We start from the raw sequence: 15,904 nt of genomic DNA on the forward strand, positions 1-15,904 counted from the left end.
CCTATTCTCACTATTATTCAACATTGTTTTGAAAGTTCAAACCCTAACAGTAAAAGTCCAATAAATATATAAAGTGCATTAAAAAACTTAACTGAGGTACACAAAGAAGGCAAATGGAGAAACTTAACACATTCCTCAGGTGAAAACCCAGTCCTGCAAAAATGTCAATTATCTTGATATCAATCTACATATCTAATATAATTCAAGAAAAAATGTAGAATTGCCCAGGAAGATTTAGCAGATGAACTGCTGAGAGGGCACTTCCCTTACCAGATGCTAAAGATAGTATCAAAATAATTACAACAGTCTCCATCTGGGAAGAAAAAAAAAACAGACAAAAATATCACTAAAACACAACAGAAACTGCAGAAACAGATGCACATATATAGGAATTCAATACAAGATGAATATGGGATTTCAAATTAGTGGGGAAAGGATAGGTTTTCCAATAAATGATGTTAGTAAAACTGACTATACATTTAAAACAAATATTAAATCCCTACCTCTCACTATACAAAATAAGAAAATATAGAATAAAAGAAAAATTTAAACATTAAAAAGCCTAAACTAAAATGATTTCTACAATTGGTAGTGGGAAGTGTTTAAAAATTGAAGCAACAACAACAAAAAGAAAGAACTAATATACTTAATTTATGAAGATCTCTATCAGTGCAAGAAAAAATCCCTTAATAGAAAAATGGGCTGAGTATGAACAGCTTATTCATAATATAAACAGTAATACAAATGGACATTAAACATATAGAAAATTCTTAACCTTACACATTATCAAAAACATGGAAAGTGAAACACCAAAGATGTATTTGTTTGCATATAAAATGGTCACTGATGAAAGCAGAGAAACTCTTGAGAAAGAAATTCTACGTTTTTGGTAGGGGTCTAAGTGGATACTGCTTTTCTGAAGGGCAGTATGGTATTATCTATGTATCTTTTAAATGTATGAACATTTTTTACCCAGTCATTCCACATCAAGCAAAATTAAATGTATGATAACCAGAGCAAGACTTATACAGAAAAATCGAGACCATCCTAAAGGCCCATTAACAAGAAATTAATAATGATGAAAAATGAAGTAAAACTCTATTTTCTGACTTGGAAATTTTTATATTCATAACATTTTATCAATATGAAAAAATAATATCCTAATAGGAAAATGGAATGTAAATATGGTGTGTATATATGTATATATATATATATACATATATATATAGTACATATCACATATATTAACTAAAATGTTAACACGTTTCCCCATATTCTTGTTGTCCTTAACCAACAAAGGTCCATATAGTCAAAACTATGGTTTTTCCAGTAGTCCTGTAAAGATTCAACAGTTGCAGCATAAAAATGACTGAGTACCAAAGAACTAACGTTTTCAAAATGTGGTGCTGGAGAAGACTCTTGAGAGTCCCTTGGACCATACGACAAACCAGTCAATCCTAAAGCAAATCAACCCTAAATATTCATTGGAAGGATGTTGCTGAAGCTATATCTCCAATACTTTGGCCACCTGATGGGAAGAGCCAACTCATTGGAAGAGACTCTGATGCTGGAAAAGATTGAAGGCAAAAGGAGAAAGGGGGCAGCAGAGGACGAGATGGTTAGATAGTATCACTGACTCAATGGTCATGAATTTGAGCAAACTCCAGGCAATACTGGAGGACAGAGGAGCTTGGCCATGAGGTTGCAAAGAGTAGGACAGGACTTAGTGACTGAACAGCAACAAAGGATAGGATTTTCTCATTTATTCAATTCTGAAACTGCTTTTGTTTTTATAAGAAATATAAGGCACTTTTAAAATTTAAAACTGAAAATCTGGGAATGAAAGAAAAAAATGTTTCTCACAATAAGCTAAATTTAAGATTTAAAAATTGTATTTATAGTATATCAAAAAGTTTACCTTCATTATATTTTACCTTTTAAATTTATTTTACAAGTATATATTTCTTTCATAATAAAGTGATTATTTTTTAAAGGTTAAAAGGTAAGTGTGAATTTGGAAAATGGGAGATCAGATGAAAGAGACTGTAAATGTTTATAGCAACTTTATTCATGATCATCATACCCAGAAGCAACCAATAAGTCTCCTTCAACAGGTAAATAGGTAAACAAACTCTAGAACACTAATACAATGGAATGTTATTCAGAGACTTAAAAAAAGTGAGGTATCAAGCCAAAAAGAGACATCAATGAATCTTAAATTATTAAATGCAAATTGCTAAGTGAAAGAAGTGACTCTGAAAAGGCTGCATACTGTATGATTACAATTATGTTATATATAGTGATACCAGAAACTATAAAACTCCTAGAGGAAAACATAGGCAGAACACTCTCTGACATAAATCACAGGAAGATCCTCTATGGCCCACCTCCCAGAATATTCGAAATAAAAGCAAAAATAAACAAATGGGACCTAATTAAACTTAAAAACTTTTGCACAACAAAGGAAACTATAAGCAAGGTGAAAAGACAACCTTCAGAATGGGAGAAATTAATAGCAAATGAAGCAACTGACAAAGAATTAATCTCAAAAATATACAAGCAGCTCATACAGCTCAATTCCAGAAAAATAAATGGCCCAATCAAAAAATGGGCCAAAGAACTAAACAGACATTTCTCCAAAGAAGACATACAGATGGCTAACAAACACATGAAAAGATGCTCAACATCACTCATCATCAGAGAAATGCAAATCAAAACGACAATGAGGTACCATCTCACACCAGTCAGAATGGCTGCTATCAAAAAGTTTACAAATAATAAAGGCTGGAGAGGGTACAGAGAAAAGGGAATCCTCTTACACTGTTAGTGGAAATGCAAACTAGTACACCCACTATGGAGAACAGTGTGGAGATTCCTTTAAAACCTGGAAATAGAACTACCAAAAGACCCAGCAATTCCACTGCTGGGCATACACACCAAGGAAACCAGAACTGAAAGAGACACGTGTACCCCAGTGTTCACTGCAGCAGTGTTTACAACAGCTAGGACATGGAAGCAACTGAGATGTCCATCGGTAGATGAATGGATAAGAAAGCTGTGGTACATATACACAATGGAATATTACTCAGCTATTAAAAAGAACACATTTGAGTCAGTTCTAATGAGGTGGATGAAACAGGAGCCTGTTTTACAGAATGAAGTAAGTCAGAAAGTAAAACACCAATACAGTATACTAACGCATATATGTGGAATTTAGAAAGATGGTAATGACAACCCTATATGCAAGACAGCAAAAGATACACAGATATAAAGAGCACACTTTTGGACTCTGGGAGAAGGCGAGGGTGGGATGATTCAAGAGAATAGCATTGAAACAAGTATATTACCATATGTGAAACAGATGAACAGTCCAAGTTTGATACATGAAACAGAGCACTCAAAGCCAGTGCACTGGGACAACCCAGAGGGATGGAATGGGGATGGGACACACATGTACACCCATGGCTGATTCATGTCAATGTATGGCAAAAACCACCACAATATTGTAAAGTAATTAGCCTCCAATTATAATAAATAAATTAATTTTTAAAAAGAGAATAAACAATGGGCCCAGTCAAGGGCAGGACAAGCTAATCTCTTTATAGCCAAAAAGGTTCATAAACCCTAACCTAGTGTCCCATTTATTTCGAGTAACATTTAGTACATAGAGTGTTTTTTTTTTTTTTCATTTATTTTTATTAGTTGGAGGCTAATTACTTTACAATATTGTAGTGGTTTTTGCCATACATTGACATGAATCAGTCATGGATTTACATGTGTTCCCCATCTGGATACCCCCTCCCACCTCCCTCTCCATCCCATCCCTGTGGGTCTTCCCAGTGCACCCGCCCTGAGCACTTGTCTCATGCATCCAACCTGGGCTGGTGATCTGTTTCACTCTCATAGAGTGTTTGAGTTGGGAGAACCCTTCTTTAAAGGCAGGATTTAGAAATATTAGGATTTCAAATATTAGGATAAAAGGTAAAGCTCATATTCAGTGGGGAAAAAAGTTCAATGGCTTCCAGGGACTCAAAGGACTGAATAGATGATGCACAGAGAATTTTTAGGGAAGGAAAACCATTCTACACTTTACTGTAATGGTAAATCTTAATGCATATAAATTTAAAAAATCATTTAGGAGATTGGGGCATGCCAGGATGGAATGTGGAATGTGACAAAACGATATAAACTCTATTAGAAATGTATGAAAAAACCTCACTGAAAGGTATGAGAGAATGGTGTTGTCTCAAGTAACTTTGAAAATAAGTAGCGTCTGTAAGATTAAAGGTAAAATAAGCTATATATAAGCACCTTATTCTAGCTAATAGTTGTTTCCCACTGGAGTAGGGGTTAACAATTTAGATAGTGATGTACATATATACAGGAATTAAACAACTGTGTAAATGTATGGCAGATGGTGGGAGCCAAGTTTCTCACTTTTGGAGTGGAATGTTACAGACAAGTAAGAGGAGGAGACTTGAATGATCCATATGGATTATTAATGTTCCTTTTAATGATGGATTATAATTGAAGATATCAGCAATATCTCATGTTTATCTTAATATAGATACAATTCTTACATATGAAACAAATATTTATAGATACATGTATATATGTGGTTTAGTATACACACGCTTATTTCTTTGCTCAGTCAGCTGAGAGGGCCTCAAAGCAATGAAGTCCTAGTAATAATGAGCACATCCAGCACTAATGTCTTGGCTTTAATATCATTCTCCAATAAATGGAACTATGGTTCCCAGAAGACGTTGAGCCAAGAAATATATAGTTGATCCTGGAGTGTCTTGAATGCCAGAAAGTAAGAAAATGCTCAAAAATAAAATGATGGAAGTATTTCAAAAGACCTTGAGTCAACAAAAGAGCATTCAATGGTCAAAGCTGTAACAATTTTGAGCAACGAGATAAAGTGGTATTGGATTATAATCCAAAGTATAAAATAAATATCCATGAGTCTGTACTGATATAAATACATTAGTTAATAAATAAATGAGGAGAGAGACAAATATCTCATGCAGAATAATTTCTGATAAACTGTGTAGATACTTCACCTTCAGAGAAGTGGAGCACAACTCTCCACTTCGTGTGGGTTGCACGTAATAAATTCCTTCCAAGTGTACAGTACTGAAGGGAGGGGGAAAGTATCTTTGCAGTGGATAGAACTGATACACATTACCTCAAGCTAGGTGATCAGGTCATATCAAAAATTATACATCATAATGATAATATGTATATTTGATATGATGTGATGAAAATGGTACTCTATTGCCATGATTTTCCTCTTCAAAATATTTAACTCTAGATTGATCATGAGGAAAATATTGGACAAATACCAATTGAGGGATACTCCACAAAATGCCTGTCTAGTACTCCTCATTCTATCAAGATCATCAAAAACAAGGAAAGTCTGAGATGTCAGAGGCAAGAGCAGCCTAAGGAAACAATGACTAAATGTAATGTGGTATCCTGGATGGGATAACTAGAGCAGAAAAAAGACATTATATAAAAACTAAGAAAATCTGAATGAAGTATGAACTTGAGTCAATAACAATGCTTCATCAATGTTTCATTAATTGTAACAAATATACCATACTATAAAATGTGAAAAATAGGGGACAGTTAGTCTGGGGTATATAAGAATTTTCTATATTGTCTTCCTAATTTTTCTGTAAATCAAAAACTATTTTTAAATAAAAAGTTTATTTAAAAACCATCTAGGCATAGGAATACATCCAGAAATGGAAGCAAGGGTGTAAGAGAAGCAAGAAGACCATGACAATTTTGCTATAGCCTCTGGTCACATGATATGTGGCTAACCCAAGTTAAGGCTCATGGAGAAGGCAAACATCTACATGGGGAATGCATCAGGAGAATATATCAGTAAAGGCATACGTGGATGGGACTTTGATTTAGCTGGCAAAAGAAGTATTATACACACACACACACACACATATTTGAGATTCAATTTACATCTGTTAAATAAGGAAATTGATGTGCTTCTAGTATAAAGATACTCTTTTCTAGACTCTTCGGAGTCCTAGGGTAAGTTATAAAGAATACAAAGCATAATAACTCAAAATCTTGATGTCGTTCATCTAATGGAATAAAATCCATGGTATCATGTAAAACATATCAGTACAAACGTTTTTTCTGCTCCAAAAGGATCAGTCTAACTAAAGAATTATACATGAAATTACATATACATATATATATATATACACACACACACACATATATATACACACATATATATATATATATATACACACACACAGATACACACACTGCTATCATTATCACATCTTACATACTAGTGTTAATTCCAACTTCCTCATATCACATTAACCACCATGGTGAATGACAAGGGTAGGAGAATATTATCAAGAGAAACAGGAGGACAGAATGCCACTGTAATCTTCATTTTCAAACCAGAATCCTTCAACTTCAGGCATCCACTCCTATTTCCTCCGCCCAAAGCTCTCAGCATGTTCCAACATTCATTTCAAGATTTTATTTGAGTACTTTTCCCATGGTAGCATCATGAAATAAAACAGTTTATCTAAATTTGTTGTCAACAAAGATGTGCTGTCTGATTTGTATTTATTAAAGTAGGAAATTCAGGATAGAATTTTGTAACATGACTTCATTCGAGAACAACTTTGACCTCAGACCTTGCAACTTCAGTGAGAAGCTGAAGAGTCCATTGGGAAAGTATTAGCTTTAGAAGGAATCTTGAAGGTCTTCTAATACATAGTTCTACCTAATGCATAAAACTATTCTTGAACATTTCCAGCAAATGGGCTTCCATTTAAACAGCTCCAGTGAAGAGGGTATCTTCAATTTTTGCTAGAAAGTTCCTAAAAGTAAGCCAAAAATCTGACTTATTGTAAAATCTGAAATGATTTGCCCTCTGGAGCTACCCAAGTAAATGTTACCCCTCTTCTATCTGACAAGGCCTTCAATTACTTAAAGAAAATATCCACAACCCCAGTCTTTAGACTAAAGCACTCTTGACACTTTTAATAATTGTTCTATTTGTAAATGAGTTACCATCTTGGTCACTTTCCATGTTATCTGTGTCCATCTTAATTGTGGCACTCTGAAATGATCCAAATCTCCTAACATGAATGATCAAGTACAGAATAAAACATTATGAAGGACTTCCCTTTGCTGGACACCATGCCTCTATTAATGAAGCCTGAGACTTTAGTACAATTGTGTGCTCAAATGGTGGGCTCATGTTAAACTTACAATAAATTAAAACCACTGAGTCTTCTTCACAAATGCTATTTTTAAGCTATATAATCCTTTTCCTTTATTAACTGAAGTTTTGATACAAGCACAGGTCTTTACATTTTATCCTATTCAATTTAATCCTGCTAAATTTGACTATATTTTTTCTTCAATCTACTAAGGACTTTTGGATCTTGTTAGTGACATCCAGTGCATTTATTCTCCCTTCTAATGCTATACTATTTGCCATGGGATGGGCAAGCTATACTTTCATACCTAGTCATAGAAAAATAACTTCAATGGGACAGAACTGAAGTTAGAAACCTCTTGTTTACATTGACACTTCATTTGACACTTTAAATTTACTAACCCATCTACTGGCCTGTTATTATCTAGCTCATGTTACTACATTTTTACTCTTAAGGGCATTTTGAGAAACTGCCAAATACCATGGTGAGGTACACAATGTTTACTGCCTTCTGAGGTCTCTGGGAGGCAGCTCAACAAAAAGGCAGGCATCCTCCAGAGCAGCTGAAGCACAAGTGGCCCATGTGATTGCCAATTTGGAGGCATACCATATGTATTAGGACACTGGAAAGATGTACTGAAGGATAGTCTCAAATATTAGCCATAACTCAAAAGTCAGAAAGCCAAACCTCCAAACTGCAGTTGTGATGACAGAGTTGATTATCACACATGCATTTTTATGTAACCTGTACCAGGGTGAACAACAACAGAGATGCTTCATTTAAAAACAACTAATGTTGCCACAACAACACCCAGGAGGCAAGTGAGTACATAATTTATAATAAATTCTCTTTTATAAATAGACTAGTATATTTTAATAGGTTCAGGGGAGAGCAAAAGTGTCAACTGGTTCAGTACACACTCTGGAATCTCAGAATTGGGTTCAAATTTTGACTCAATCACTTGATAGCAGTGAGACTCCAGAAAATTAATCTCTTTTAGTTTATTTCCTTATTTGTAAACTGGGGAAGATAATAGTAGTACTACCTTATAGGGTTGCTATGAAAATTGAACATAAGCATGAATATATTAGCTATTATTGTCCTTCTAATCTAATAGAAACAATCTTATGAAATCCATGCTGAAGTTGAGTAATCAAGCACATCAACAATTTTTTTAATAATAAATTACACAACATTTTCCCTGAAATTACCTTAAACTCGCTAATCCTCACATTGGGCTAAGAAGTTCTGAAGCTGAATTTTGGAAGTGTTTAGGGAATCCAAATCTGTGCATAGATATCTCAGTATAGCTGAAGCTATATGAGTCAATATATATCCATCTGATGAATAATGTTTTCTTTGTACATCAGGACAAACAATTCCTTATTTGAGAGTGGCTTACTCAAACTTTGGAGGTGTTGGTTTAGCATTAACTTTTGCCAATGGTAATTAATATCAAAATGTTCAAAGCCTTGGTAAGAAAGTACACCACCTGACAATATTGTTCTTTAAGGTGGCTTCAGTCTGATGTCTGCCAAATCATTTTTCTCCTTTCTATTTTTAGAACATTGTTTTTCCCCTAAGTTTCCTAACAGACTTCTGGGAAGATGGTAGCAATGGAACAGGTCCCCAATTCTTGCCCCCCTCCCACAAATCAATAGAAATTACCACAGGCAACATGGCTGATTCATGTCAACGTATGACAAAAACCACTACAATATTGTAAAGTAATTAGCCTCCAACTAATAAAAATAAATGAAAAAATTAAAAAAAATTGAGCAAAACCTGTACAAACAACAAGGGCATTAGAATTCTCAAGGAAATTTCTTTAAGACATGATGCTGATGGGGCCATATTGAAAGATATCACCCATCTGAAGTTCTGTAATATATTTACAAATCAAGAAAATCATGGCAGAAAACCACTAATACAATCTAGTTTAAAGGAGCAAGGATTGAAGGTGGGGGGCAGGCAGTGAAAAAATTGGAATGGGAATCACTCATCAATTGAGGCAAGCCTGAGTAACTTCCTTTATCTATGTCTCCCAATGCATTCTTTAATAAAATAATGCCAAGTTGGGAATATAAAAATTGCCACATAGTTTTAAGTTTATATTTACTAAATTAAGCTGTATTATGAACATTTTCTATCAGGTCAGTCTTAGTTGTATGGTTAGAATAATAAATTCATTTGAGAATAATGTTAAAATTCTGAATTTGAGGTATTCTTGTGGACATGAAACACAGGCCAAAGGGCTCTCCTAGTACCCTAACCCCAATCCTTGGGCTAAGCTCTGACAGGAATTACTCCTTTTGTTGCTATTTTGACATTGTACATGAAGAGATTTTGGAGCAGGTTGCCTCTTCTCAGAAGGCAAATTCAGCGTCTCTGACCATGGTATATCATTAAACAAGATGGTCTCAACCTGATGTGAGTCCTCATTAATAAACCAGCAGGACTTCTTTCAATGTTGTATATCCATTCCCTGACCCCATCCCCAACTGGCCACACACAAGTGGTGACTATACATGGCATCACACACCTGAAGTAGAGGCCAAAAGAACAAATGAGGAATGCGATCTTAAGGTGAACCTCTCCTGCTGGGATTGCCCCTGAGCCTAGCTCCCTCCCCACTTCATCCTGCTGGATCACCAAGTCAGTACTATAAACTTACACCATTTTGCCATCCAGTGTAAGCTTAGGGAGGGGGTGACAACCACTTAAATAATGAAAGCATAAGATAATTACCCCACTCTTATTGGAGGGACAGACAGCAGGTTAGGATATACCCTTCTTAGTCAATGAAGAATACATGGATAAATTATGAATTAATAGTAAATACAGAAACCACCCCCCCCAAAAAAAAACAGAGCCTATAAAATGAACTTGTAAGATAATAAGAAGAAATTACATCATGTAAGAGATGGAGGAAGAACAGTATAAAAAATTTTTTAAAAGAGGGAGTAGAAAACCCCCCCCCCAAAAAAAAAAAACAGAGCCTATAAAATGAACTTGTAAGATAATAAGAGGAAATTACATCATGTAAGAGATGGAGGAAGAACAGTATAAAAATTTTTTTAAAAGAGGGAGTAGAGCTACAAATAAGAATCAACAAGCTTAATTCATTTTAGTCATTTAGTCATTCATTTAGTCATTTTTAATGCATTTTCCCTGTGCACAAGAGAAATAACTGATGGAGTCAAAAGATACAGTTTTCTTTATACACAGCAGTTAAAAGTAATGCAAATATCACATGACACTTTCAGTGAAAGTTACATTTCCAATTACAAATCAAATTAACAAGCTTAATTCTTATTTGTAGCTCTACTCCCTCTTTTAAAAAAATTTTTATACTGTTCTTCCTCCATCTCTTACATGATGTAATTTCCTCTTATTATCTTACAAGTTCATTTTATAGGCTCTGTTTTTTTTTTTGGGGGGGGGTTTCTGTATTTACTATTAATTCATAATTTATGGAAAGCAAAAATACAACAAAAATAGCATTAGTAAATTAAAGACGTGGACTTTTTCAGGGAGAAAACAAAACGTACTAAAAGGCAGAGAAACATTTGGCAAGAGTAATTCCTTCAATGTCTGAAAGAATTTTACCTGCTAAATTGTCTGAGCCAGGCCTCAGAAAACATCCATCCACTTTTCCCTATGACTATTGATTTATTGCTATTTTCTATGTTACTGGCTTATTTTTGTACTGATATGATTTGATGTACAAAATCACTCATGTCATAAAAATTCTTAAATTCACTGTGGAAGAATTTGTTATTATAATTACCATAAACACACAGCTTCATACAACAGTGAAATAATAAAACACCATTTCCTAAGTTGGTGTTCTAAGCAATATTGATATGCCAAATGTTATTGTGTTTAAAAGGGGAAAAGTAGTTCTTTATTCAAGTAAGTTTAGGCAATGTTGAGTTAAGTAAAAGTTTAAATAGTTTTTACTCTTTTAAACTGAAGAACATACTCCTTTTAAGAAAATAATACTAGTCAAAATTTACTACATAATTACTGTCCAAGAGGGGCTACAGTATATAGCATTTTGCAAACTTATTAGATCATGTCCCAGAGAAATGGCTTTTCAAAAATATAATTTAGAATTGCTGCAGCAAACATAGTCTGGTTAAAATGAGAAATAAGAATGTTACTGCCACTAATTTTTTCTTTAGCAGGAATTATTTAACCCACGCTGTTAGAATCTATGTTATAAATTTTGAAAATAATCTATCATTATAACTTTACCATTGGTATGATTGATTACTAGGAAACACTCAAAAGGATCAACTGAAAACCTTTGATTTAGTAGATTTCAGTAAACTGTCAACTTAAAACTAATCTGTGAAAATACATTCTTCCCTTATATAGAAAAAATGCACAACATGGGTAACACACTAAGAACTCCCAATTGGAGAATTGTTTCCTATATATCTGTATTACTAGGAATAAATTTATTACAAATTATATGGGGCTTAAATAAATAAAACTCTTGAAGGATGTAAAGCTTTTTTTTTAATGAGGCAATATATCATGTTTATGGAAAGCATTGTAATTCTGTACTTCTCACTATCTTATCAATTTAAGACAATCCTAACCAAATTACCAATTTACTGGGGGAGTGGGGTGGTTATCTAGTTCATCTGGTAAAATAAACATGTTGGAATCAGTAGAAAATTATGAAAAATAAAAGAGATCAAAAGGAGGATGTGCCCTAAAGAGATACAAAATTATATTTCTAACTCAATAACTACGGGCTGGTGTACTGGGGCTACAATGTTCAGTGGTATTAAAAAGAATTCAAACAGAATAAAGTGTGTGTGTGTGTGTGTGTGTGTGTGTGTGTGTGTGTGTGACATTTCAAATGGAGGGGGAATGTGGACAATGAAATAAATACTAAGTAACAACTGTCTAAACTTGATGGAAAAATGGTAAAATACCTAAATCTGTACACCAAAATAATTCCAGACAGGGCAAAGGTACTTTTTAAATAAAAAACTAAACCATTAAAATTAGAGAAATACAGGACAAGATTTATATAATCCTAGGGTGGTGCAATCCTTCCAAACATGATCCTATGGACAGAAGGCAAAAAGAAAAAAATTTATTCATTTTTTATTTTTTTAGTCATTTTTAATGCATTTTCCCTGTGCACAAGAGAAATAACTGATGGAGTCAAAAGATACAGTTTTCTTTATACACAGCAGTTAAAAGTAATGCAAACATCACATGACACTTTCAGTGAAAGTTACATTTCCAATTACAAATCAAAATGCGTATTAGGATCTCTTTATGGGAGAAGCTGAGAAGGAAATCTTAAAAAAAGCACTTTCCTGGCATTACTATACTGATCCTTCAGGCTGCACTAAGATTAAGATCATATACAATCAATTTGCAAATGTTGACACATCACACTGTTTTCTGTACAATTAAATGTATACTTAGAGATACCAGGATAAACATTTCTACTATATTTTAACTGAACTTACCTAATCAACATTTTCACTGAGAAGTTTATCAAAGATGCTGTAAGATTCTACAAAATTGTGAGATATACCGAGCTCCAGAAATATTTCTTATATTCTTTCTCATTTTGGTTATACATATCTGCTCAGAGATTCTGCTGCAATTTATCGAGATGTACAGTCCCAATTGTGCTTACTGTACTGTGTATAAATATATCAAAAAAGATCAAATAGTATAAATCTTACAGCATTTTGCTAGCAAAAATACATGCCAAAGTCACAATAAGCAATATTGTACCACAAATTAGAGAGCTTCAATTAATCTGTTTCTGTTTTTAATATTTTCAGTCTACATTAAATTACTATCATAGGCTAATGTTTAAAATGCAAATAAATTGGACATCTGTAGGACAAAACTTGTTCACCCAACTGTAAAGGTTGATATCTGTTTCCAAAAATCACAATAAATGTAGAGTAAAGAAGTGTTTGCATGCAACACCTTTGAGTAAAACAGCATTGATTCTCATCATTCAAAACAGAGGAAGGGAGGGAAGGAAGGAAAGAGGGAGGGAGGAAACAAAGAGGGAGGAAAGGACTCCACCTTAAAATGCATATTAACTTTATAACTAGACAGAGTTGAAAGAATCAAACTGAAAGTAAAGCACAATTTTGTGTGTGTTTAAAGATTTAAGAGCCATTATCAAAAATAAGATACATTTTTTTCAAGGTACAGAAATGTAATTACGATGGCTGGGAGCCCAGCAGCCTCTCAATGGCTGCATTGATGTCGCCTCCTGTTGCTATTAGAGCCTGCAAGTTTGCTTCCCGGTTTAAGAAGCCCATTGCGTTGAGCTGTTCCAGTTGTTGTTGAAATCTGACTTCTGGATTTGGCAGCTGCGGAGGATTTGCACCAGCCAGAGCCTGCACCATTTGCTGAATGAACTGCTGGTTGGGTCCAGATTCCGATATTGGGCTCGTGGTTTCACTGGGTGCAGAGCTAGACACAGTAGGCCCAGGGGGGGCGCCTGTGCCAGTGGAGCCAGGGGGACCTGCAGGGCCAGTGGGTCCTATGGGTCCAATGGGGCCTATGGGAGTAAACGGGACTATGGGGCCAATGGGGCCTAAGGGTGTGACTGGGCCTACAGGGCCTATAGCCGTTCCCAGCACCCCCACCCCCACACCTGGAGTGAAGCTTGGAATGAGGCCAGGAGCTTCAGTGGCTAATGTCTGTAGCCCCTGCTGGATCTGCATTAAAGCCTGCATTGCTCTTGGGTTTGACATGGCCGAAAGCGTGTCTGGATTCTGCATCTGCTGCAGGAAAGCAGGGAGCTGTGGACGCATCTGCTCCTGCAGCTGAGGATTTGTAGTAAACACCGGGCTATTCAGCATCATCTGTGCAGCCAAATCTGGATTCTGGCTCAGAGACTGCATCATGCTTCTCATATATGGTGCAGACAGCATATTCTGGATCAGCTGGGGGTTTTCAGTTATCTGTTGCAGCAAGCTCTGCATTCCTGGGGTGCTGAAGATACTGGCGACATAATTGGCTGCAGCCACTGTGTTTCCGGTAGCACTGCTGGAGCTACTGCCAGATCCACTGCCACTGCTAGTTGTTGTGCTAGTGGTCGCAGAACTCTGGGTAGCCGGTGGTGGCGCCCATGGATTGGGTAGTGGATCACGATTTTCTGTGCGGGAAGGTTGTGTACCTTCCCCAGAGGAGGAACTGCTCCCCACCGAGGCAAATGGATTACCCCCAAACTGCTCTTGTGCGGCATTCAGCATGGGTTCTTGAATGTCAGTGTACATGCGCCGTAAAGCATTGTAGCCACCTGGGATGCTTTCAAGATTGCTGAGAGCCAGGTCTTGATTTCTCATCATTTCCTGCATCATAGCTGGATTCCTGGCGATTTCGAGGGTCTGCCTCATTATATCTGGGTTGTTTAGCAGGTGACTGATTTCTGGGTTTCTTTGAATCAACTGCTGCATCTGTGGATTGGCCATAATGAGCTGCCTCATCAGATCAGGATTTGAAAGCATGCTCTGAACAAAGGGATTTTCCATGATTTGGATCATCATCTCAGGGCTGGATAGAAGCTGCTGCTGCATTTGGTTCTGGAGCTCAGAGAAGTTAGTCGAGCTCAAGCCGAGGCTGCTAAGGCCTGCAAGTCCTCCACGGCTCCCCAACCCAAACGGGTTGCTATTTGTGGAAATAGGTGTGGAGTTACTCCTGGGAGTCGACGCGGTGGTAGTATTAGTTCCCGCGGCATTACTAGGCTGTGTGGACTGGCCCTGAGGTCGGTTCTGGCTTTTGATGACAAGGTGAACAGTCAGTCCATCATGGATGCCATGTTGGATCAAGGTATCTTGATCTTTTAAGATTTTTCCGGCAAAAATCAGCACTAACTGATCCGTTTGGGATTTGAAGCGTTTCGAAATCGCTTCCTTAAACTGCTGGACTGAGCTGTTCTCGGGCACTGCGAACTCCTCTTTCTCTTTGGGGGTCTTCACAGTGACTTTGATGATTTTGGGCTCGGCCTGGGTAGCGGCTGGGCCTTGGGCCGCAGCAGAGCCGCGGGAGGGGCGCGGGGGGCCGCTGCTCTCGCCGTTCTCAGCCATGGCGGCCGCGGTGACGCAGGCAGTCAGGGAAGGCGCCGGCAGGCGAGAGAAAGAGAGGAAAGAAGGAAGGAGGCACTGCCACTGCAGGTTGGGCCGGACCGGGCGGGGAGCGCGGAGCACGGTACCTCTGTGTTGAAGACTGCAGATCCCTGGTCCTCCGGTGAAAAGAAGGCTCCGTGTAGGCCGCGAGCCGCGGTCTTGGCGCTCCGGTCTCTGGGCCGCCGCCGCCGCCGTCGCCGCCGGGCCGCCGTGTGATCCCACCGCGCGCTCTCCCAGCAGCTTCTGCAACTGCTCCGCCCGCTCCTCCCCGCCCCTTCCCCTCCTCCAGCTCCGCTCTCTCCTCCCCGCTCCCCCACCCCCCAACTGAGGCGGCGCCAGGCCCAGAATGATAGATGCAACTTGGTCAAAATTAAAAACTTATGTAGTAAAAAAAGAAAATGAGGGAGAGAAACAGAGAGAGACAGATACAGAGAGAAAGAAACGAAAGGACAACAGCAGACAAGCGAAAAGAGAGGGAAAGACAGAGGAAGGGAAGCCAGCTTCTATAAAGGACATTAAAAGCTAATGAAAAAATATATATATACATATATTCCA

The 15,904-nt window shown here is 37.0% G+C and overlaps 1 protein-coding gene across 1 annotated transcript; it reads right to left on the reverse strand.

Moving 5' to 3' along the window:
• Window positions 1-12,313: 12,313 nt before the first annotated feature.
• Window positions 12,314-15,578, reverse strand: UBQLN2 (ubiquilin 2). Its single transcript, XM_065915829.1, has one exon. The coding sequence runs from the start codon at window positions 15,308-15,310 to the stop codon at window positions 13,436-13,438; it is 1,875 nt and encodes a 624-aa protein (XP_065771901.1). The 5' UTR covers window positions 15,311-15,578; the 3' UTR covers window positions 12,314-13,435.
• Window positions 15,579-15,904: the final 326 nt, after the last annotated feature.

This window comes from Muntiacus reevesi, chromosome X (genome assembly GCF_963930625.1).
Source record: "Muntiacus reevesi chromosome X, mMunRee1.1, whole genome shotgun sequence".
In the NCBI taxonomy this organism is placed as follows: domain Eukaryota; kingdom Metazoa; phylum Chordata; class Mammalia; order Artiodactyla; family Cervidae; genus Muntiacus; species Muntiacus reevesi.